The sequence below is a fragment of the Vulpes vulpes genome, chromosome 12, assembly GCF_048418805.1.
Source record: "Vulpes vulpes isolate BD-2025 chromosome 12, VulVul3, whole genome shotgun sequence".
NCBI classification, from domain to species: Eukaryota; Metazoa; Chordata; class Mammalia; order Carnivora; family Canidae; genus Vulpes; species Vulpes vulpes.
The window spans coordinates 107006736-107029956 of NC_132791.1; the positions used below are offsets into that span (position 1 = coordinate 107006736).

A 23221-nucleotide genomic window follows, 5' to 3' on the forward strand; every position below is an offset into this window, starting at 1 on the left:
ATTCACCCATCATATGGGCCAAATCTTATGGGACTTATGGGAAGGATCTAGAAGACTTGAGTTCCCATCCCAGTTCTGCCTCCTATGAGCTGTCTAATCTCCTGACTCCTCAGCTCCTCCCTTGTAAAGTAAAGATAATTATATGTACTCCATGGGGTCATTGTGAGGATTAAATGAAATTATTTCTGTAAATCCAGTTTCTGGCACACGGCAGATATCCAGCGAGTGTTGTTCCCTTTCCTCTACAGTAATTTCAACCTTCCAACCTCAGTCCTGCAAAGTAAAAGCAATCCTGCAGCGTGCCTCCAACCCCATATGAGAGGCTATCTGCCCAGCTGGTACGAGATCTTGTAGAGAATACACAGCCAGCCTTCCATCTGTGCCAAACAAAGTCACATTGGAAGAGATGCATTTTAATGAGTTTCTTCCAGTAATTAAACCCAAGGGACACATACACCAGTTGAAACTACGGTAGGCTGAATTCTAGATTTCTAGCTCTGTGAATGTGGATTAATAACTCGGCTTCTCTGATCTTTGGTCTTCCCCTCGACACACTTGGAATAATAATGATGTTGTCTATGTCATAGAGTGGTTGGAGCTGTTGAGTGTTCGCACGGAGAGTTCCTAAGTGTTAGTTATTGTTGGTACATGCGTTAGAGGATGAACTACCCCCACAGTAAACTAGATTCAAGAAGACTTCACGGAACCTCCATTGATTGCCAGTTACTTTTATACACCTTGTCTCCTTTCATCTTTTTATAAGGAGGCTCCCCACGCAGCATGGAGCCCCGTGCAAGGCTTGAACTCGACCCTGAGATCCAGACCTGAGCTGAGATCAAGAGTCAGCCACTTAACCAACTGGGCCACCCAGGGGCCCCTCCTTTCATCTTTAAATAACATTGAAAGACACAGCCCCTTCCTGGTTTCATTCATGCATCACCTCATCCACTCAACAGACACTGGCTGTAGCCAGAGAGACGTGTGCCATTCTAACAACGGTTAATTGTCAGTAAATACGGTGGCATGTAGTTGACTTATTTAACTGCTGTTCTCCATAGCTTACCTTTCTGGGCTTGCCACTGGTCTGCACGCCTCCTGAACGAGTGGGGCTTTTCTCTGGGCTCTTGTGCTTGGCCCGTAGCGTGCACTGTCTCCTTGCTTCCAGCTGCCCTTGCGTGCTGATGGGGGCCAGCCCAGCGCCTCACTGTACTCTTGCATTCCGTGTGCTCTCTCCATTTCAGCCACATCTTCTTCAGCTTCTCTGAGCTCTGCATATGGTTCAGCTGCTTTTGCACTCTTAAAATCGTCAAATCCATACCAAGGAAATCAATGCTAAAAACAGGTGGTTTCTTGATCATGTAAATGAGTTCTCAAAAACACATGAATTTCTTATACACATTTCCAAGCACAATATTGAGTTCAAAATACATGAGATCTACGTGCCACTATGCATTATAGAAAATCTAAGCTTAACTTTGAAAGATGAGGGAAAAATGCCCGCAAAAGCATACAGTGCTGATGAACACGCACGATCTCCCTGCCACCTGTCGGCGTTGGCAGTTATGAATTCATGTGTCATTTTCATGCCATCAGTGGATGTTTATTTGGTCATTAGTTGGGTGAGAAAATAAAAAATGTGTCCAGCTGCAACTTGGAGGAAAATTGTTTCTCTCCTTTCCTTCCTCTCTCTCTCTCTCTCTCTCATGTGTGCAGCCCAGTAGGTGCTGTGGATATAAAGTGGTGAAGAGATGAGACCAGGTCCCCACACTGTCCTTTCAGCCAGGGGATGACACGGACTTTCACTCATTCAAGAAATATTTGTCCAGTTCCCACTATGGATCTAGGTGCTGAGCATGCAGAGGACAGTGAGGCGGGCTGCTCTCCGGAAGTGCACGTAATAGCAAAGGCGAGATAGACAGGAGGCAAACAAGTAATAAAGAGGCGAACAAACAAGATGACATCTGTCGTGGTAAGAGATAGGAAGAAGCCAGAGCAGAATGGAGTGGCAGGGTTGGTGAGGCAGGGGGCGCCACCTTAGACTGGATGTTGAGGAGGCCTGTTGCTGGGAATGGTGTAGCTGAGTCCTGAGCGATGGGAAAGAGCTGGCCATGGGAAGACCTAGAGCAGGGCATTCCCAAAGGAGGGAACAGTATGTTGAAAGATGAGGGCAGGACATAGCATGGCATGTTGGAGCAGCAGACTTGGTGGAAAGACTGTGATATGAAGTGGGGCTGGGGAGTGTAGTAGAGCCCGGGTCATATTGGGCCTTGAGGTCATAAGGGCGAGAGGAAGCTCAGAGAGGCTTCAAGGGGGCAACCACATGATCTGATTGACACAGTTAACAGTTGCAGTCCGGGGTCTGCAAGGTGCAGTAGCATGTGGTGGGCCCCATCGGATCCCCCCAGAAGAGGATTGCCCAGCTCAGCTGCTGGCCCCTGCAGGACCAGCTGGGGGTGGAGAAGGGGACTCTGTCACCGTCAACCCTGCCCTTCAGATTGGGCCACTAACTTGCAGCCCCAGAGTCAAGAGGCTCCAGAGAGGCTGTGTGGCCCCCTGTGTGGTGATGAGGGCCAGCCTGGGAGACTGAGTAGGAGACGCTGGGCGGTGTTCCCGAGACCTCATCAGAGAGTCCTTTGAGGGTTTGGCATCCAGAGAAGGAAACCCCAGAGAGGTGCTTGTCAAATCCCTTGTGATTTTGGGCTCCTCTGGATGGAGAGGAGATGTGGGATGAGTTGTTGGGACTATGTGGGAGGACATGTTGGCAACGACAGTGATTACATTCCTATAGCATTTTTAAATTCATGAAACATCAAAAAAAAAAAAATGATGGTGGGGATTGTGTCCTGGGGAGGAGGGAGAGCCAGCGGAGAGACACTGTAGCCCCATCAAGAACTTAGGTGGTTTGCACAAAGGTGACGGCAATGGAATGGAGGGAAGAGGACAGAGGTTCTGGATGTGGTTTGTTGAAAGACAAAGGCTTGCTGATGAATCTTGCTGAGGCGGTGATGAGAGAAAGGGAAGGATCAAGATTGAATCAAGATCTTGTTTGAAAAGTAGTGGGTGGATGTACCATCTACCGAGCTGAGGAAGGCCCCAATTAAGCAAAATAAATATAATATGGGTTGTATTTGGTGCTAAGAAGGAAAGGAGGAGGGGGGTGCTAGGAAAATTTTTTGGAGAATTTTCAACCCAAGATGATAACCCCCAGGTGGGCTGCCGGGGTACCCTGCAGGGAGGATGCACCTTCCCCACCCCACCCCACCCCGTCCTACCCAGCCCAATGGTCACAGGACCTGAAGCCCTGCTAAGAGCTTTTAGAGAAAAGATTGTGCCAGGTGCCATCACCAAGCCCTGTGCTCCAGCTGCCTCTGGATCTGGAAGTCTGGTCATGCTAAGCTCAGAGGAAATTCAATTGGTCTGGCCCAATTGCATCTTCATGGTCTAATCCAATTTCATTGATTTATGGACCATCTTTTTTTTTTTTTTTTTTCCTGGTCCTTGGCCTTTTCTTTCCTTTGTTAATTTTCCCCTAGTAGTCAGATAGACAAAAATCTCCTCCCTCGGTGCCTTAGGTATGAAAAAAAAAAAAAAAAAAAAAAGGCCTCATCAGTCTCCTTTAGAGCAGCCTGGAGCCTGCTATCTCCCCCTCCCAGAGGTTCTGGTAGGCGAGCCTTCTCCATGAGCCAGGGGAGCGGAGGGCAGAGGCAGAGGAATGCCCCCAAGGCCTGGCATGTCCCCCAGACTATATGCCCTTCCTAGTATTTCCTCTGCAGCTCCTGGGGGCACTGCTGGTCCTTGGGCCAGCTGCCTGCCCAGATCCACACATGGGAATTCAAATTATTCCCTAAATGCCAACTTGACCTTTGGCTGCTTCTTCACAAGGCCTCCTCGGCCCTCTAAGCCAAGGACCTGACATTATGAAGTTTTTAACATGCTGGACCCGCTGCTGGGTGCTCTTGCGCTCATTCCTACCTCAGCACTGTGAAACCGATACTCCTAGTGCCATTTTTTATGGAGAGCACTCAGGTTCAGAGAAGCAAATTAAATTATTCTGTTGACAAGAAGAAGGGGTAGAGTCCAGGCCAAGGTCTACACCACCTTACAGCCCATCCCTTCATTACTTTCAAGACATCCGTTGAATCCCATCCTTGCTTTGCCAACCCCACTGGCTGGCCTTTTTGCAGTGATGTTCTCCGGGTGCCAGGGAATCAGCATTTCAGTCAGTGCCAAGCCCTTAGTCAATCTCTTTGTCATTGCTCCCCGTCTTCCCTCCGTCCCCAGCGCAGCACAGGACGGCCCTGTGGCAGGACTGAGATGATGATGGGAAAACCCATCCCCTAAAATGCAGACAGTTATTGGGAGTGGGGTGGGCCTATGGATGGACAAGAACCAGAAAACAGCGGCTTTGGCTGGCGGGTACACCATTCGGGTCTGCACAGAGCAGCAAGACAGACAGACACATCTGAAAGACAAAGAGACAGAGAAGGAAAAAAGCAAATGAACAACTCACGATGAGCTCTAGGATCTTTATTGTTCCTCAGTGACTTTTTTTCTTTTTGTTTTCTAGGCTTGGTCCGTTGCGTTGGAGAAGTGGCTGTGTACAAACGCCGGGCGGCCGTGGAGCTGGAACCCGGGGTTGACCCAGGGCCACGCGTTTCACGGCCAGAGACTCTGGGGTGCCTGCACACACTCTCCAGGTAGACCCGACTCGTTTCTTTTTCACAGGAGTTAGTGCTTGTAGGAGGGCAGGGGCCATCCTTCAGTTTCCTCCTCCCAAAGTATCGTTTAGTTGTGATACTTGGTAAGATCAGCTTTGGTCCTGATACTGTGTCATCAAACAGGCCCTTATGATCTATATTAGTCCAGGTAAGGATTTTTTTTTTTAAGGCCGGCAGCTGAAATAGAGACAGGGTGGCCTGATACATTCTTTCTTGCTTTTTAAAAAAGATTTTATTTATTCATCTGAGAGGGAGAGAGAGAGAGAGAGCACAAGTGAGAGGACAAGAGCGGGGGAGGGAGAAGCAGACTCCCTGATGAGCAGGGAGCACGATGTGGGGCTCGATCCCAGGACCCCGGGATCATGACCTGAGCTGAAGGCAGATGCTTAACTGACTGATCCCCCCAGGCAGCACCTTTCTTGATCTTGATGGCAGCCCTTGCTCAAGAAGCATGCAAAGAAGCCCAGCCCGGCCTTTTGAGAAAGGGACCCACCTCTGGGAATGCACAGTGAGGGGGTTTCCGTCATTCTCTGGAGAGGCCCTGAATGTGGGCTCCACACAGCTCCCACCGCAGTGGACAATCACAGCAGCAGCAAAGACCCTGCCCTCACCAAGCCAATCCTGCCCCAGGTCCCCTTCGTCTCTCTTTAGTGTGTGTGGGGCCGAGGAAAGGGATGACATGGAGGGATGTGGGGGCCAAGAGGGGCTTTGAGTGGTCCCATGGGATCCCGGCTTGCCTGTGGGGTAGTGCTGAGTCTCCACAGAGGTCGGTGTAAAGAAGCCTTGGGTTCTTCATGTTACCGGCTCTGGGAATAAAACAGGGGCTACAGGTAAGGACAAATGCTAGGAACATTGAAAATAAAACACATACTGAGAGGAGGAGAGAGAGGGAGAGGATGAAACCGAGCTCCCAGGGCAGTAGGAGAAGATGAACAAGTGACAGGGGACACGCTCACACGGGGGCGCTGCATTGAGGCTGGGCTGCGGGCCCGCAGAGTGAGGCCAAGGTCGCCCCCGGGCCTCCCATCAGATAGCCTGCGAGGCTGTGGACCTGCCTGCTTTGGGGAACTGCAGACCTGGCTCCCACCACAAGACTCTAGCCTGACCTCCAAGCCTGGGAGGTGTGAGGGGAGAGGTGAGAGATGGTCAGGTCAGGGTCACTAGGGTCACACCGTGTGCGGTTCTCAGTTCCATGGAGCCTGGGTGAGGGTGCGTGAGTGGGAGGCGCCCACATTCTGCCTCAACCACCCCACCAATCACCACCTGGATGGGGTGAGAAAGAAGAATTACCCCCACAGATGTGGGGAGAAGAGACGTCTCTCCAAATCCCAGTAGAGCTCCTGTTTGGGAGCGAGGATAAGCAGAAACATCTTTCTGTATCTCCAGGCTCTTGAGACCAAGATGGAACACTGTGGCCACTTGCTGAAGTGGGGAGAGGGGTGAGGGGACCAAATCCAGCCCAGGGCCCAGTGATGGCCTAGGGCGGTGCTTCTGGCTGGTGCTGGAGGACGAAGTAAGAAGAGGAAGAAAAGAGGGGGGGTTTGTTGAATCCCAACCGTGCAACAGGCCCCTTCCACGTGTATTTCTTTCTGTACAATGTCACTCCTCCCACTTCAATGTGTACAGTACTGGGTGTTCAGCACGTTCACAAAACGGTGCAGCCATTGTCACATCAATGGTAGGACGCGTCGTCACCACGGAAGGGAAGTTCATACCACTGGCGGGCATTCCTCGTTTCCCTCCTCCCCTCCCCCCGGCAGCTACCAATCTCACTTCATCTCTTCAGATCTGCCTCTTGTAGACATTTGTAGGAATGGAATAATGCCGCATCTGGCTCCTTCCACGTCGCAGAGTGCTGCCAAGCTTCTTCCGTGTTGTAGAGTGTGGTTCTTCGTGCCTTTTCTTAGGCCAAAAATATTTCATTATACGGCGATGCCTTGTTTTACCTGTTGGTTCAGGAGTTGATGGACTTTTGGGTTGTCTCCATTTTCTGGCACTTGTGAGTAACGCTGGTATAAACATTCACCTACAAGTGTTTGTAGACATTGTGTAGAGTCCCCGTAACCATAAAGTAGGCCCTATCGTCCCTGATTTATTAGGAAAAAAACTGCAGCTCAGAGAGGTTAAGTCATAGTTTTTGAGACAGAGAAGCTGCTTTTGATTGCGTTTGATTAGGATAGAAGGGCCAAGAAGGACCAAGAAGACCTTGCCAGGTCTTTATAAACACCATTGAGTAAAAAGAAATGTCAGGAATGAGAGCAAGTGTGTCACAGGCCGGCTGTGGGCTCTACTGGACTTCTTTCGGGAAGTTGGTCACACTGGTCTGGGAGATGCCCCCCTTTCCCCACTTGCCTCCTCGTTTCAGCGGCAGATGTGAGGACCGGTCAAGAGCAGTTCAAGACAGCTGCTGGACAGCTCATAGGGCTCGTGGGGCGTCAGGTGGGAGGTCTCTGCTGTGCCCTCATTCTGTGCGGGTGCCAGGGGTGGGCTCCTGTCCCAAGGAGAGGATTCAGCGTGGGCCCAAGGGCAGCTCTGTGGCATGGAATGACAGGGTCACAGAGGCTGCTGGCTCTGCCTCTCTCTGCCTCCAGGGCTTTCCCAGAAAGTACTTGGACGTGGGAGTGTGGGTGACGTGCCGCCCCATTAATGCAACTCCGATGGCTAGACGGAACCCAAGCCAAAGCTGGTAATCATTGACCCTCAGAAGCTCCCTGGGGGGCAGAGCACTAGAAGCTGTGGGAACACCGGCTCTCCAGCAGACCCCCTGCTCTGTGGTTTATCATAGAACCTTGCCCTCCTCATCACCTTCCTGGGAAGTGCAGTGGTCCTGCAGTCTGGACAGTGGTGTCGTGCAGCCCGGGACTAAAGTCATGGCAGATAATAAGGTCTCCAGGTCTGTCAATCGGTGGCAGGCTATAACTGGAAGGGAAACTGGAGTTGGGGGTTCTAGTACTGAGGATGCGCTGGGTCCAAGTGTTGTCTAAGCCCTTTCCAGCCACTTGCAAGATAGATACAAGTGTCCCCGTTTCTCAGATGAACACACTGAGAGGCGTGATAGTGCCCAGGGTTAGAGCTTGAGAGTGACTGACTCCAGATCCAAACCCCACATACCGACTTCTTCAGTCCGGCCTGGGAACCACTCGAGGCAGCTCTGATAGGGGATCTTCAGCATAAGCTAGAATGTAAGATGAGAAGGCATCTGAAATTTCCCTCCAAACTCAAGAACCTGGTGTTCTGTGTCTAGTCGTTTACACGTCCATCAGAGCTGGGGCACCAACATGACACCCTTTACGTTGGGCCTGGCGGCATCATGAATGGACCCATCACCCAGGCATTAGTCCTCTATTTTAGATATTGTCAAGGTTATGGAATTCTATATGTTTTTTAAAAAACAACAACAAAGAAAGTGTACTTTCCTGTTGCAGACACTCAGGGGAGCATGTTCAGGATCTCCAGTCCACATGGAATTTACTTGTTTCTGGGCTGGAAAGACTGAGCTGATGTAACACCAACCCAGACCACAGAGAACTAGAAGGGTCACACTAATAACAGGATCCCGGCACTAATAACAAATGCAACTTCTTGTAAACATTGAAATTCTTTTCCTAAATCCTGGTGCCGTTTGAGGTGGGTGTTGCAAAAGATGAAATTTAAGAATTGTTTCATTGTACACGTGCCCAGTTTTCAGACAAACAAACTCCCCCAACACATACTTTTACAAGATAAACAAGTGAGAGGATGATTATTTTATTTGTCAAAATCGTTCCTCACTTTATAAATAATCCAGTAAAGGATTTTAAAAAATATCTAATATCTTAACGCCCATGTACTATGAGTACTATGACTTACTATATACAAGGCATTTCTGTTCACCTACCATCTTTTGAGAAGACCATACACTGGTTCCAGTATATATTTAGACCTGGACAAAGATGTCTGCACTGTCATGGAGTTGTTTTGAGTAAAAAATGAGAATAAATAGGCCAGGAGATGAGAAATGTCTTTAGATCATTGTGTTAATTCCATTTTCTGTCATAGGTTTATTAGAAACTAGAATTCAACACGTAGGCTCATGACCCTCAAGAGGTCCAGCCTGAGTGCACCAGTGGGCATCTTAGAACTGATTCTTCTACCTATTTCTTTGTAGAGGAGTCTCATCTGCTCCCCAGACAGACCACCTAAAATTTCACCCAGGATTCTCTAGGGATCTGTTCTTTCTCTCCAGGTGAATAACCACGTTTGATTGTGTTTTACCACATGTCTTTCCTACCGTGCTTCCACCCCAATCCTGAGTGTGTCCTGACAAAGACAAGTCGGCAAATTCCAGGCCCAAACCAGGGAGTTGTGTTGGTCACTACAAATTTCAGTTATATGTGGAGACTTGAAAATCATCCTCTGCGCCTCCCCAGAGGCAAGTGGCTTGATGTGCACATTGACCTCTCCGTAAACAAGACAGCAGACCACCCAGGCCGGGAGAAAGCCAGATAAGGGTTTGGTTGTGAGGAGCCAGTGGCCCCAAGCCCCGGCCATCTGCCTGTCCTGGAGCTGCGGAGACCCAGGCTCGCCATTAGAGAGCAGTGTGAGGCCCTGTTACCCTCCCACATCCCCTTCTGAAAACCAAGCGCTTGGAGTCGTTCACACCTCGCTGGATCTATTTCTGTCCTTGACAAATATTTTTTTGAGTATCGAGACTGGCACTGGGCTGGGTGGCACTGGGGGATATAGCAACGGAGGATGTGGATGGGGTCACTGCCCCCAAGTCAGCATGAAAGTTAATGTGTAAGTTGAAAGGCCTATAAATACTACCCACCCCCCCAAAAAAAGTAGAGCGTACAACAATATTGTGAGGGGAGGGAGCCTTATTTACTGGGGAGGGGTGTGCTCAGGGACTCCTCTCTTTTGGCAAAACTGACCTTTAAGTTTCTTTCTGAGAAATGACCTGTAGGTTGAATCCAAGTAGCCAGCCTGGGATGGGGAGGAGGGCCAGTGGAGCACCGGGGGTTCCCTGCATGTCTTCCTTTGTATCCCCGGCTGTTGACCAGGGATGACCTTGGAACTCCGTAAGCATCGCTGAACTGGCCAACTCCAAGGCCAGGGCCTTTGCCCTCCTGCTGGAGCAGTGAGGGCACCAGGCTCAGCTCACCATCACTGGCTGAGTCTCCTCTTCCGCTGAGGGGGAAGCTCCTCGTCCTCCCTCATTAGCCTCACCGTCAGTGAACTTCTGACTGTGGACGATGACGTAATGCCCCCCTGTAGATATCCATAAACGTCCCCAAATGGAAGATGTCATTGCCATGACTTCAGGCCATTGTCTACAGTTAGCTCAAGCCAGGACAATCTGTAGAAGTTTCCACAGGAAGCACAATGCTTGACAGTACATCTTTAGCTGTTTCTGCAGTTGTGTCCTAATTACGTCGGCTTCATGACGCTTTCTGATCTCTGCCTGGCATCATGAGGCTCTTCTTGCGACATCGGGGCCGGTGGCCTCCTCCAGCCTGCACCCTCGGATCCAATCCAGTCAACCCTAGACCCTCTCCATGGCGACCCCGCGGCCTTGCACATAGTCTCTGCCTCTCTTCCCTTTTCTCATGCTCTTGCCCATGCTTTTCCTTGTCCTTGGAAACCCACCCCCTATGCACCAATCTGAACCCGCCTTATCCTTTCAGGTTTCCTGTCTTCAAAAAAGGTTTTATCTCCTGATGGCTCCTCTGTGCTATGTGATCTCTGCACTAGGCGAGGACATAAGTGGAAAATCACCATTTCTGGTGCATAGTAGGTAGGTGCAGGAAAAATGTTGGCCTTCCCCTTCTCCCCCCACATTGTTCAGTTGTTTTGAGTATATACCACAGGGCTTAAAAACAGGGGCTTCTCAGTCAGGCAAATCTAGATTCTTCTAATCTTTGCTCTTTGGCCTTTTTTGCTTTTGTGAGCTTGAGAATTGCTTAGCTTCACTGAACCTAAGTTCCCCCAACTCCTAGGTTTATTATGAGAATCAAACACTAAAATATACATAGAAGATTTTACTCTTGTGCCTGGGCCAACATCAGAGGCTTTTGGTTACCCCCAAAATTCACAGCTCTAATGGGGCACCATATTGCATTGTACTCTAGAGGGTGCTGTTCACACAGGGTGCAGGAGAGTGCGAGGCGTCTCCTGAAGCTGTGAGCAGGTTTCTAAGCCCTCCGTGGAGTCTTCATAGTCATTTCCCAATCTCGGGAGGTGTTTCTCAGCCCTAGACTTTCTCTTCACTCAGCGTGAGATGCGCATCTTCACTTTACCTTGACTTCTGCTGTTAGCTGTGGCTCAGTCCACTCAGACCCAATGAAGCAATGCCTTCTTGGTAAAGAGCTGAACTCCCTGAAGTTTAGAAGAGAAGAATTCTTTAAAAACCCTTGGAATAGAAACCAGGTGGATCCACCTGTGTGGCTGTGAGTTTCTCCTGTCTTCTAGTACTTTTCTCTGCTGTCACCGCTCCTCACAGCCCCCAGGAGTGTGTTGTTTTCTCTTCAAAACTGTGAACCAAGCAGAGGTGAAGCCCTTCTCCATGTAGCTGAGGGGGAAGCTCATGCTAGCATTTCCTAAGTACCTTAAGGAACCATTATGGAGACAAGTAAGGAAACAATAACGAACACACACACAGAATAAGCATCCAGCTTCCAAAGCGTCGGTTTCTGATTCCATAGCAAGTGCACGCTGTCACCAGAGGCTGGGAAGAAAGACCCTGAAGATATCTTGCTTGGGTCCAGCTTCACTAGCTCCCAGGCTGACTGAATTAGTGGGAACGTCACACCCCTTGATGCTTCCTGCTAGGATCCAATCCAGGTGCCATGTAGAAATATAGGTCTTTGTGGTGCGAATATAATGCTGTCAGGATGACCACTGGTCATGGTAAGCAAGTCATCTAGATAGAGCTTAAACCCTGCATCTGAAAATTTTAACTCCTTTTAATAACTTGTTTTTGTATTTAAATTTGGTTATTTCCTTGATTCTTCACATCCGGATACAAAAGCAAACAAATGTGCAAAGCGAACAGATGGCCTATGAAATGGCTTTATGACTTCTTAGCTACGCCTTTTCTTCTGTGTGTTCTTCTGTCTTAGTGGCATCAAAACCTTCCAGCCGAAGAGCCCCAGGAACATCCCCTGTACTTAAACAAGTTGGCTTTTTGAGGCTAGTGAGAACACATGCCGTGAAGAATTGCGGGCGGCCTCACTGAGTGTTAGAAACACTTAAATAGGATTTGGACTTGTTTAGGTGATTTGGGGGAAGATTTAAGGAAGCAATACTTTGCTTTGGGTTAGATGTCAGTAACTCAGTGATTTTAGGAGTGACTATGTCAGTAAATCTTACCATCTATAAGGGGACAGGGCTGGTGTACAGCTCAAGTCATTATTGGTAAAGAAGCAGTGATCACTTCTAATAGTCGAGATAGGGGGATTTTTGGTCATTTTTTGTGGTTTGGACGATGCTCAGGTTATTGTCTGTGTTCAGACATGATTACAGAATGGCCTCATCTGAGGTTGATGTTCTGTGAAACTATTCATGTTTAGAAAAAGAGCTGTAGTTGTGAGACCCAGGACAGCCCCTGGCAGCGCCAAGACCCCAGATGTCAGAGCTGCTTGTCTCCTTTGCAACTATATATTCAGTAATATGATCGAGTGTCAATATCTATGGTGAGAGAAGGACAGTGGCACCCCAGGTACCACAGCTCTGGGCAGATTTGTTAAGAATAATTCTTCTTCCCTCTATCCTTTTTCCACCTCTGCAAGATAAGGCTCTGCCTTTGTTATAGGCAAATCCTTGATAAAAACACGTTCACCTTTCCCGGGTCTTTGGGTCCATGTGCGGGGATGGGCTCCGGAGCCGGTACAGCTCACAGGCAGTGATGCCCTGATGGAACGTTTGTCACGTTCCTCGAAGCCTTTGCCTTCACCCAGCTGCTGTCTCCAGTGTAGCGCATTGAACTCCACACAGTATAGACTCCAAATGGCTTGGGTCAGTGACACCTGAGTAAACTGTTGCACACATTTAAATTTGTGGACTAGTAATAACAGTGTTGACTACTGTCTAATCACTATGTTCTAGGAACTTGTGTGCAATCACTTATGTGACTGCTTTGAAAACACACGGCAGTCTTTGAAAGCATATTTTAACAGCCATTTCACAGGTGAGGACACGGAGGCTCAGAAGGACTAGGTAGGTGGCTTTCTCAGGTCACCTGGTCATTAAGTGACAGAGCTGGGGTAGATCCATGTCTCTGCTGACCCAAACTGGGCTTCCTTCCACCTGCCACGCTGCCTTTGGTTATTACCTGTGCCATGAACATCCTGAACCAGGTCCTCCCATCCTCTCTTAATCTCTATGCCTGGCACACCTCTGCAGTCATTCAGATAATGCCCCTGGACCAGCTGGTTCCAGAGAAGTCTACAGAACACCGTGTCCTTTATGAGAGCACCAACACCCTTGGACCTTGTGGTTCCCTGGCTCTTGTTCCTACCCTCTTTTCTTTGGAAGGAGCCAGGTACCCAGCAAGGCCTGAGTTGCATTCCCACCCTGGACACAAGCAGACTTGTGGTTTCGCGGTGGACTGGATCCGGGAAACCCTTATCCGAAAGGAAAGGTGAGTTGTTCCTGAAATGCATTCCTAAATCTAGCCAGGCAGAGTCTTGAGGCTCAGATGCCCTTTTACGTGCCATGAGACCAGGAAAAATGCTTTCTACTGGCCTTGCCGAGATCTGTTTAAGAAGAGCCCATGTTGACCTCCAGTGAGCTGCCTCATACTGTTAAAGACATGAGCAGTAACTCCTCCCAGAATTACCCAACAGAACTAGACAGAAGCAGCCCTCTGTCTCCAACAGGTTCTGGGTAGGAAAGGGTAGTCCGGGAGCTAAGATGACTCAGTGCTCATCAGGGTCTTGAGTATTTGCAAATCCAGTGGGTGGCTATCCTACAATAGCTTGAGATCATTTTCATAGAAAACAGGAAGTGCTCTGTGGTAGCAGTTAGGTGCAACACACCTTAGCAAAGTTGTGTGTTGAAGAGTATAAGATTGACACCCAAGATTGACACCCACTCTCCTCTTTGATGGCTGCTTGAAACCCCATCCTCAATTGTTTTAGGGTGGCAGCAGACCTGCCACATCGCAATAATCCAGTCACTTCTTATCTGTGAGGAACTTGGGAGCAGAGGCTGCGGTTCTTAACTTTTTCTGTTTCCTAGCATAACACCTGATATATAGTAAATGTTCAATAAATTGAGTGTTTCCTTGATTATGTCAATGAAGAAGACTGAGACCATGACCCAGAATCCCCTTCGATGCCTTGCTACATACAGCAGGTCCTCAGCAATATTTGTTGATTCAGTTGACTATTGGCTTACACAAAGCAGTAAATTTTCACAGAAACTTGAATTTCTCCTCCGCCCCTGTTGCAAAAGAACAACAAAAAATCATTTGACTTCCCTCGGGACCCAAACCCAATAGGTTCTACCTCTAACATGAAATCTCAACTCTCAGAAATGTCCCGAATGGAACGAAGGTGATGAGAGGTTTGATGAAAAAGTAGACTGGAGTAAATGTTTTCTCCTCTCTGAAGAGAAATAAGAGCCTTTGTGATTCCAAATAAGAGGCAGCAAAAGCAAAGTCATTTTGCTCTCTTCCCTTGGATACTGTGGCTGCCCAGCATGCTGGCACCAGGCAGGAGACATTGTGATAAGTGCTGTAGGAAGCCCCAAATCCAGATTGGCTTGTTCTCAGGTGGACACCTGCAAATGCACCACCTCTGTATTGATTCTTTAAATATCATCAATAGGTACACACCATGGGCGCTCCGCTTAAAATGAAGGGAGTTTTGATTGATGTGGGAGTTGCATTCAAATGAAGTGTGTGGTTTTTTGTTTTTTGTTTTTTTTGGCTAAAACTTCTTTTGGCGTTTTCCAGGAGGAAAACGTTTATTTTCAGGAATTTGAAGGGCTCATAAGCAGAAGAGACTTCCGACTTAATTAGAATTATAACGAATTGTCCCTGAAGCAGAGCTAGACCAGTGTTCTTCATACCAGTCCGTTCTCTAGGTGTATAATGAAAATATCTCACATGGCGTTCCACCAATGAGTGCGTGGTCATTGCTTGCTTTTCCAGCTTAGCGTGTCGCTGAGCCCCCCAGCACCCTGTTATCTACTTCCTCAGCACCTCTTTCAGCCCCTCACATGCTCTTCTGCTGCCCCTGCCTGGTTCACACACAATTATGGTGCAGTTGCTTAGTACTACACACACAGGTGTGTCTCTTCTAAAACATTGCGATTAGAGTGGGACCCACATACGTGATGGCAAACTCATTGCTTTTATGCATGGGTTGATGAGTTTCTTTGTCATCACTCAAGAAATACTTATAGTTCCTACTACATGGGAGTCCAACACCATCCTCAGGCCTACCCTTGATAGCATACCTCTCTGCCCCTCAGATACAGTGTTCCCCAGAACACTCCCACGGTTTCTCATCCTGGCATCTCCCACCCCTAACCTTGACTGGAAGCTTCTTGGCCATGACAAGGACTGTGTCCATTTGGTAAAAATTGCTTCTCTACACCTAGCGCAGTGCCTGGCACATGCACTAGTAGCAACACAATGCTGTTGAATAATGATAGAAAAATATATTAACAAATGCCAAAAGGCAACGAGCTTTCTGTCAGTTGAAGTGTTGCGCAGAGGTCGGATACCCATCTGATAGAGATATTTTAGCAAAGGTGTTCCTTTGGGCACATACACACCACGCCACATTGTACTTGCTGATTTCCTGAGCTCACTTCCCCATTTGACATGAGCCCCTTGAGAATGGCAGTAGATTGTATTTGTTGTTGAAATCATACACAATAAGCATACACTCGATGTTTGGAAAGTTTACAGAAAGTCTATTTTCTGAGAACGGACTCTTTACAGAACAAGCATACTGGAGCACTGAAGAAAAAAAATGGCAATAATACAATTCACTTGCTTTGCCAGACCACTAAGAGTACCTCGGTAAATATTAGCTAATGTCCAGCCCTTTGCTTGCTATTAAGATTTACTGATTTCAATAGAAAGTAACCTAAAAGCTGTACCTGTTACACAACCCAGATACCATGGCCAATCTCTGACCGCCCCATAGTACAAAAAATACACATTGGCTCTGTCTGTGGTTAGATTAGATGTCATTGTCTAAGCAAAGGAGGCTCTGTGCAGATTATAATGGGTCTGCCAGGTGAATGATGGGTTTGGGCAAGGGATGGATGTATCCCACATTCTTATGTTCTCTAGGTATAATTCTTCTCACTCTTTGAATAAACAAGTCAACAGCATTGGCTAACCCGGTGCATGTGAAAAGCACGTCCAGTAAATGCCAGATTTTATAGAATAAATCCAACAATAAAGATTGCTTTTAGATCTGAGTTTCTTACATAACAGAGACTATTGTACAGAGAGAGTGGTCTGGTATCTCGTTTCTTCCTGGTGTGATCTTGCTTTCATCTTACAAATACGTACTGATCTAAGTCTATATATTCACCTGCATCTTTGTGAACACTTGGAAATCTCAGGATCTCAGCAGGTTTCAGAGAACAAGCTCAGAGATCGATGATAACTGATTCTTTCTGCTGCAAAGCTAATAGGCATGACCTATGAGAAACAGCAAGAGAGCTATATAGAGCGTGGCAAAGGAGAGGAGGAAAATGCTGGAACTCAATCCATGCCTGGTGCCCAGAGACCTTAGCTGGGGGGGTTGTCATGTCTTAGCATGACGGTATTCAAGCCATGTGAGGTTTGAAAAAAAAAAAAAAACATACTTGGCTTGGGGCTTGGTCTGAGAACAACCAATTGCCTTGGTTTAAACCACCCAACTCCACTATCAAATTAAGCATTTTTAAGTTAATACAAATTAGCATCAGTCCACTGACCAAAGCCTAAAATAAATTAGGGCCGAGTCTAAAAGAAATCAGCCTGCAGACAGAGACCAATTCCCAAGGCCACTTCTTTGCATTCCCCAGGCATGGATACATCGGGTCGGAATATGCTTAGGATGTTGGTAAGTGCAGAAGGTCTGGGGAAAGCATTATAAGCTGATTGCTTTTGTTTTAGCTCTTTGCAAGGCCAGGTGGATATTTGACTAGTAATGTAGGCATGGAGACCCAAATTTATCCAAGAGATAAATCAGAGGCTACTTCTTCACCTTGTAGAAATATTCTTTAGGGATCCCTGGGTGGCGCAGCGGTTTGGCGCCTGCCTTTGGCCCAGGGCGCGATCCTGGAGACCCGGGATCGAATCCCACGTCAGGCTCCCGGTGCATGGAGCCTGCTTCTCCCTCTGCCTATGTCTCTGCCTCTCTCTCTCTCTGTCTGTATGACTATCATAAATAGATAAATAAAAAAATTTTAAAAAAAGAAATTTTCAAAAATGAAACAAACTTAGGAGAGACTAGAAGAGAAAAGGCATGAGGAAGAAAAACTCAGAAGTTGTGTTTCAGGAGCCATCACTGGAAATATAATGGGTGACGAAGAGAATGCGGATTCGCCTGATAAATGTTGGCTTGAGAACTTATTATCTTAGGTGACAACCACTCAATGAAGAGCTTTTAAAACAGTGTGAGCTAACTGGGTGGCAGGCACTAAGGAGGGCATGTGATGGGATGAGCACTGGGTGTTATACTATATGTTGGCAAATTGAATTTAAATTAAAAAAAAAAAAGAAAGCAATGTGAGCTTTGATGAGCCCACGAAAGGGAGGAAGCCTCCAGTGAATGTGAAGCAGGAGAAACTATGTGTGTGCAGAGAAGGGAGAGAGCCAGGGGTTGGGGGAGACTAGGGGGCAGATTCTTCTTCAGTGGCCCTCACCTGGGACCAACCCCTAAGACTCTTTGGGGACTTGAGGTCAGTGAGGGTTGGGTGGGCTGTAGGCAGGGCCCTCTGAGTGTGTGCACTGCTGTTTGCTCTCCTGGTAGCATTTTCTTTCCTTGTATCTTTAGCGCTCGTCCTCAACATTTCAAATCACCATACCTGTGGTTTTTCCCTTCATCACTTCTACCTGGTGTTGGCTTCTTGTGTTTTCACCTGGTTGAAGGCTGTGAACAAAACACTGTGGGATAGGACTTTTGTTTAAAATTTATCACTAAGTTGGTTTCGCTTCCTGGTTTGTATGAATAAACACCTTTTTGAAGGGGGATTTTGAAATCTATTTTAGAAACATATTTGCATTTAATTAAAAATACCACGAAGACATTGCTCACCATGGTGGGCACACCTTGGAGTGGGGGAGGGCACGTCTCTGGGAGGAGGTAGTCTAGTGTTGATGACAGTGTGTTTCATCGTTGTTGGCTGTTTAGGGGAAAATCCCTTCACTTTTTTAAAAATTTTTTTCTATTTATGATAGGCACACAGTGAGAGAGAGAGAGAGGCAGAGACACAGGCAGAGGGAGAAGCAGGCTCCCTGCACCGGGAGCCCGACGTGAGATTCGATCCCGGGTCTCCAGGATCGTGCCCTGGGCCAAAGGCAGGCACTAAACCTCTGCGCCACCCAGGGATCCCTCCCTTCACTTTTTTTGATGTAAACTGGAAGTCACAATAATATCATCAACAAGAAACCACTGATTAGATAGTATCTTGAAGAGCTCACTTCGTTCACTGAATTATTCCATCTTATGTTCATTGAATAACTAGTAAAAGTGCCCATAGACTGTGCTAGCAGCTGGGATAGAGGAGTGAATAAAGCGTGGTTCTACCTTTATGCAGTATTATTTAAATCAGAGCTTCCCAGTCCTTCAGCTTAGAAGCAGGGAAGGAAGTATGAGCTATTAGTGGTGACCACCATACTATTCCTTTCAGGAATCTTGACATACCATGGAGAGAGAAAGGAAATAGGCTTGTAGCTCCACCGAGCAAACTTCTGTCATATGGTAGGACTTGGCCAAATTGTATTGAGGAACTCTGTTCTAAATAGTCTCGAGCATTTAAAAAAAAAAAAAAAAGGAAGTTCACCAATACTTGTCTTAAAATGTTTCAGGCAAATCTGACTTGAGAATATAAAATTTGATAGCTGAGATGCAGCATGTTAGAGGTTCCTCTAGACTGGAAGCAGGGAATGTTATGTTTTATGTTTTTAGTTGTCATCCTGCCTCTAGTTGGTACGTGACTTTGACTATGTCATTAAAATTTTCTAAATCTCAGTCCCTCCATTGGATAAATGAGAAAATTGAATTAGGCCAAGATTTTTAAAAAAGATTTTATTTATTTATTCATGAGAGACACACAGAGAGAGGCAGAGACATAGGCAGAGGGAGAAGCAGGCTTCCTGTGGTGAGCCTGATGCGGGACTCGATCTCAGGACCCCAGGATCACGACCTGAACCAAACAAAGGAAGATGCTCAACCACTGAGCTACCCAGGTGCTCCAGAGCCAAGATTTCTTTTGTTATTGAGTGATAATAGCAGTAAAGAGGAAGCTTTAGGTAGTATATTGGTGAACCTTTTTTATAGCTATTTATTTTTATATATCATGAAAAACATAAATAGTACTTCCAGCTTCTGTTTCACAGATATTTTTGCTTAGCGCAAGCTAAATTTATTAAAGGAAAAGGAGAGTTAAAGAACAGTATCAAATGAATCATAGCACAGGTCATAATTGGTTATCACAAACATTTTTAAGTGTCTGTGCCACTGACTATGGTCAGGAAACATTTGAATACATGCCCTCTTAAGCTTGTTCCATCTCTATCTCTCTGTAATTATTTTTCCTCTTTATGTTTAAGCAATATGGTCGTCTGGTGGAAAGTTTCTATTGAAAATAGTGTTGTGGTATCCAGAATACACTGTCAGCTTTCCTGAATGACCAGCAATTCAGATTGTTTTGAATGGTCTTTCAGATACAGTTAGCTCTACGTGAGTCACCTCGTCCCCTGTGGGTATAAACAAAACTTTGTTTTGTTTTTGATGTGTTTCAGATCAGAGCGTTGACAGAAAGAATGTTCAAACACCTTCGGAAATGGTTCATTGCTCACTTTTTTGGCCATTCTCGGCAAAGAGCAAGGCTGGTCTCCAAAGACGGAAGATGCAACATAGAGTTTGGCAATGTGGAGGCACAATCAAGGTTTATTTTCTTTGTGGACATCTGGACAACTGTGCTTGACCTCAAATGGAGATACAAAATGACCATCTTCATTACAACCTTCTTGGGGAGCTGGTTCCTCTTTGGTCTCCTGTGGTACGCTGTGGCGTACATTCACAAAGATCTCCCTGAGTTCCATCCTTCTGTCAACCACACCCCTTGTGTGGAGAACATTAATGGCCTGACCTCAGCTTTTCTGTTTTCTCTGGAAACCCAGGTGACCATTGGGTATGGATTCAGGTGTGTGACAGAACAATGTGGCACTGCCATTTTCCTCCTGATTTCCCAGTCTATAATTGGGGTCATCATCAATTCTTTCATGTGCGGCGCCATTTTAGCCAAGATCTCCAGACCCAAAAAACGTGCCAAGACCATCACATTCAGCAAGAATGCAGTGATCAGCAAGCGGGGCGGGAAGCTTTGTCTCCTAATCCGAGTGGCTAATCTTAGGAAGAGCCTCCTTATTGGGAGTCACATATATGGAAAGCTCCTGAAGACCACAGTCACTCCTGAAGGAGAGACCATTATTCTGGACCAGACAAATATCAACTTTGTAGTTGATGCAGGGAATGAAAACTTATTCTTCATCTCCCCATTGACAATTTACCATGTCATTGATCAAAACAGCCCCTTCTTCCACATGGCAGCAGAGACCCTTCTCCAGCAAGACTTTGAATTAGTGGTGTTTCTAGATGGCACAGTGGAATCAACTAGTGCTACCTGCCAAGTCCGGACGTCCTATGTCCCGGAAGAGGTGCTCTGGGGCTACCGTTTTGCTCCCATAGTATCCAAGACTAAGGAAGGGAAATACCGAGTGGATTTCCATAACTTTAGCAAGACCGTGGAGGTGGAGACCCCTCATTGTGCCTTGTGCCTTTATAATGAGAAAGATGCCAGAGCCAGGCTGAAGAGAGGCTATGACAATCCCAACTTCATCTTGTCAGAAGTAAATGAAACAGATGACACCAAAATGTGACAGTGGCTTTTCAACGGGAGTAAAGCAGAGTCGTGAAGATACCTAGTGACTAGAAGTATTAGGAAGCAATCGACAGTTTGAGGGTATGAAATTAGGACAAGAGCCTTCAATGTCTATCAGGACCATGCCTCTGAACCCAACAGCCACCATCTTACAAGACACATAGCTCTACAAGGCAACTGCATCGGAACATGTGATATTCTCATAGGAAATGACAGTATGGAAGCCATAGGAGTTCACCTGGAATCTTGAATATGATTATTTGAAATCATGCAGTGTTGATAGAAACAGACAAAATCATAAAATTTCACAACAGGCCAAATGAGATCCTACAAGTCTCTTGAAGAAGTTATGAGCTTCAGATAGGGTCAGGGAAAAACCATGTTCCCATTTTGATTATACTGATGATAAATAAGGCACTTTTGTTGTAACACTGGCTTTTATCAAGGGAAAAATGGACTCCCTTGGAGGCCATTTGGTTGGAGGAGATGAACTAATTAGAGACGATAAGAAAAGACTGGTACTCCAAGAACATTTGTGAGGCTCGGAGCTTCTCCAGTTCTGGTTGTTGGAGCTTTATCTTAGTCTAGGTCATGCTGTGTCTCCTGAATAGCAAGGGAAGGCTCAGGCCATGGACTCTGCATCTCTACATATGTTATGTGGAGAGGAGCAGTGAGCTCAACCTGCTTTATGGCACATCCAGACCCTACAGCTCAGAGTTGGGTTTTGGCCCAATTAATCTCACGCGGTTACATTTAGACAGGGGCTGAATCACCACTCTAACATCTCAATGAACACTTCCTGAAGAAAGAATGCTTGATTTGAAAATGGTGGTGATATTTCTTCCAATTTGTGTTAGGCGGGATAAGGGGCTACAAATTAGTTAAAAGAATATGTCCCGATCTTCCAGGAAGGCAGCCAAGAGTTAAAGGTGTAATGTCAGTTTAGCAGGGCCAGTACTGCCAGTGCTTCTGAAAAAGAAAGTATCTTGTGTTTTTCTGCCTTGAGTTTATAACCGAAATGCTGTTTCTAAAGGAGCAGTGTGGGAAGGAAAGGGATGGTCTGTGGCCCCACAGAGAGGAAAATGCAAGGTGTGCCTTTCTCTGAGGCCCAACACCACATCTTCCTCAAAAGGGAAGGGCTGATCTTTAGAGAAGGGTTTTACTGTGAATGTCTCTTTTCAGTTCTTCACCGACATTATTTTGAATCTATTCTGGAAGGAATGGGACTCAAAGCTGCTTAGGAATCAAAATGTTGTCAGTGTGTTGATTAATATATTAAATCTCTGAAGCTGTGCATGAGCTTTCCAAAAGTGTCAGTTATTGCACATTAATTGTAAGAGACCATCAGGTGACAACTCCCTTGCTGAGGATAGACTTTCTCCGGGGTGACGTAGAAGGGGTAGGAAGATAGCAAATGTGACCATATGGTGTCTCAACACCAGCTTACCCTGGGGGAACTGACCTTGTCGTTACAGACATGCCTTAGCCCTTGTCATTCCATCAAATCACTCCAGGGTGTCTTGGCACATAAGATGGCAGCTGCAGTAGTTTTCACTGAGGAAGGTTCTGTGTTCCCAGGCCTGGGGACGAGTTTGTTCAGATTCATTATATCTGAACATTATATCAGTTTGTTCTGACCACACCTAGTAAGGAGTCTGATGGGCTAAGAGTTGTGCACTTTGTCAGTGGCCATAACATTGGACATGACTGGCCTACACGGGAGATGACTCTGTGCCTCTAAGTGTCCCTGCACCGCAATTTGATCTATTGACAAAGCTAGAGGAAATGAGGTATGACAAGCTCTAGGAAGCCAGAATTCTCTACTGACCCACTGTCATGAGGTTTTATGACTCTGTAGTCCCTTCATAAACTGGGGAGTCAGGACACATTCCTTCTGGTCTGGTCTGCTCGTTAACAGCATGCTCTGGGATTGCTGGAAGTGAAAGGATCTTATGAAATCTACTCCCTTTGATTGTTAAGATTGCTGATCGACCAGAATCTTTGTTATTGGCATCTCTTTCTGGGTTACTCGGTGGAAATCTGCACCTTCAAATATTCCTTTGTTGGGATTAAGGCACTCTGCTACCTGGAGTTTCTTTCTTAATGTAATTCCCATTGAACCTCTAGCAAACATTAATATTCTTACATCCAATAAAGCCCTGAGGAAATGAGGGTCCACAGGTACCTGTTAATAATCCTAAGGAGTGGCTGGAACCTGAAAGCAGCATAGAAAAAAACCTGGATGTTTATAAAAAGGGGATGACCAAAGGCATAAGAGCTCAGTGAGTAAAGAAAATAAATGGGACATAGAAGATTCCAGAAGGCTAACTTGCCTCAAAGTTGATGCTAATGCTAAAGGCAGGGTTTTTATTCCAATGAAGTAACATTGTTCATAACAGGAC

The 23221-nt window shown here is 46.6% G+C and overlaps 1 protein-coding gene across 3 annotated transcripts in view; it reads left to right on the forward strand.

Annotated features, from left to right (window-relative positions):
• Window positions 1-23221, forward strand: part of KCNJ1 (potassium inwardly rectifying channel subfamily J member 1) — a 52256-nt gene that overhangs the window by 9401 nt on the left and 19634 nt on the right. The window contains exons 2-3 of one of the 3 annotated variants that reach the window (XM_025998820.2): window positions 4568-4697; window positions 19678-22113. In XM_025998820.2, coding sequence (XP_025854605.1) covers window positions 19699-20817 — 1119 coding nt within the window. In that variant the 5' untranslated portion in view covers window positions 4568-4697; window positions 19678-19698 and the 3' untranslated portion in view covers window positions 20818-22113. Of the gene's footprint in view, window positions 1-4567; window positions 4698-16629; window positions 16772-19677; window positions 22114-23221 lie in introns of those variants that run through there. The other 2 variants (XM_025998819.2, XR_011995765.1) reach the window with 2 other exon arrangements.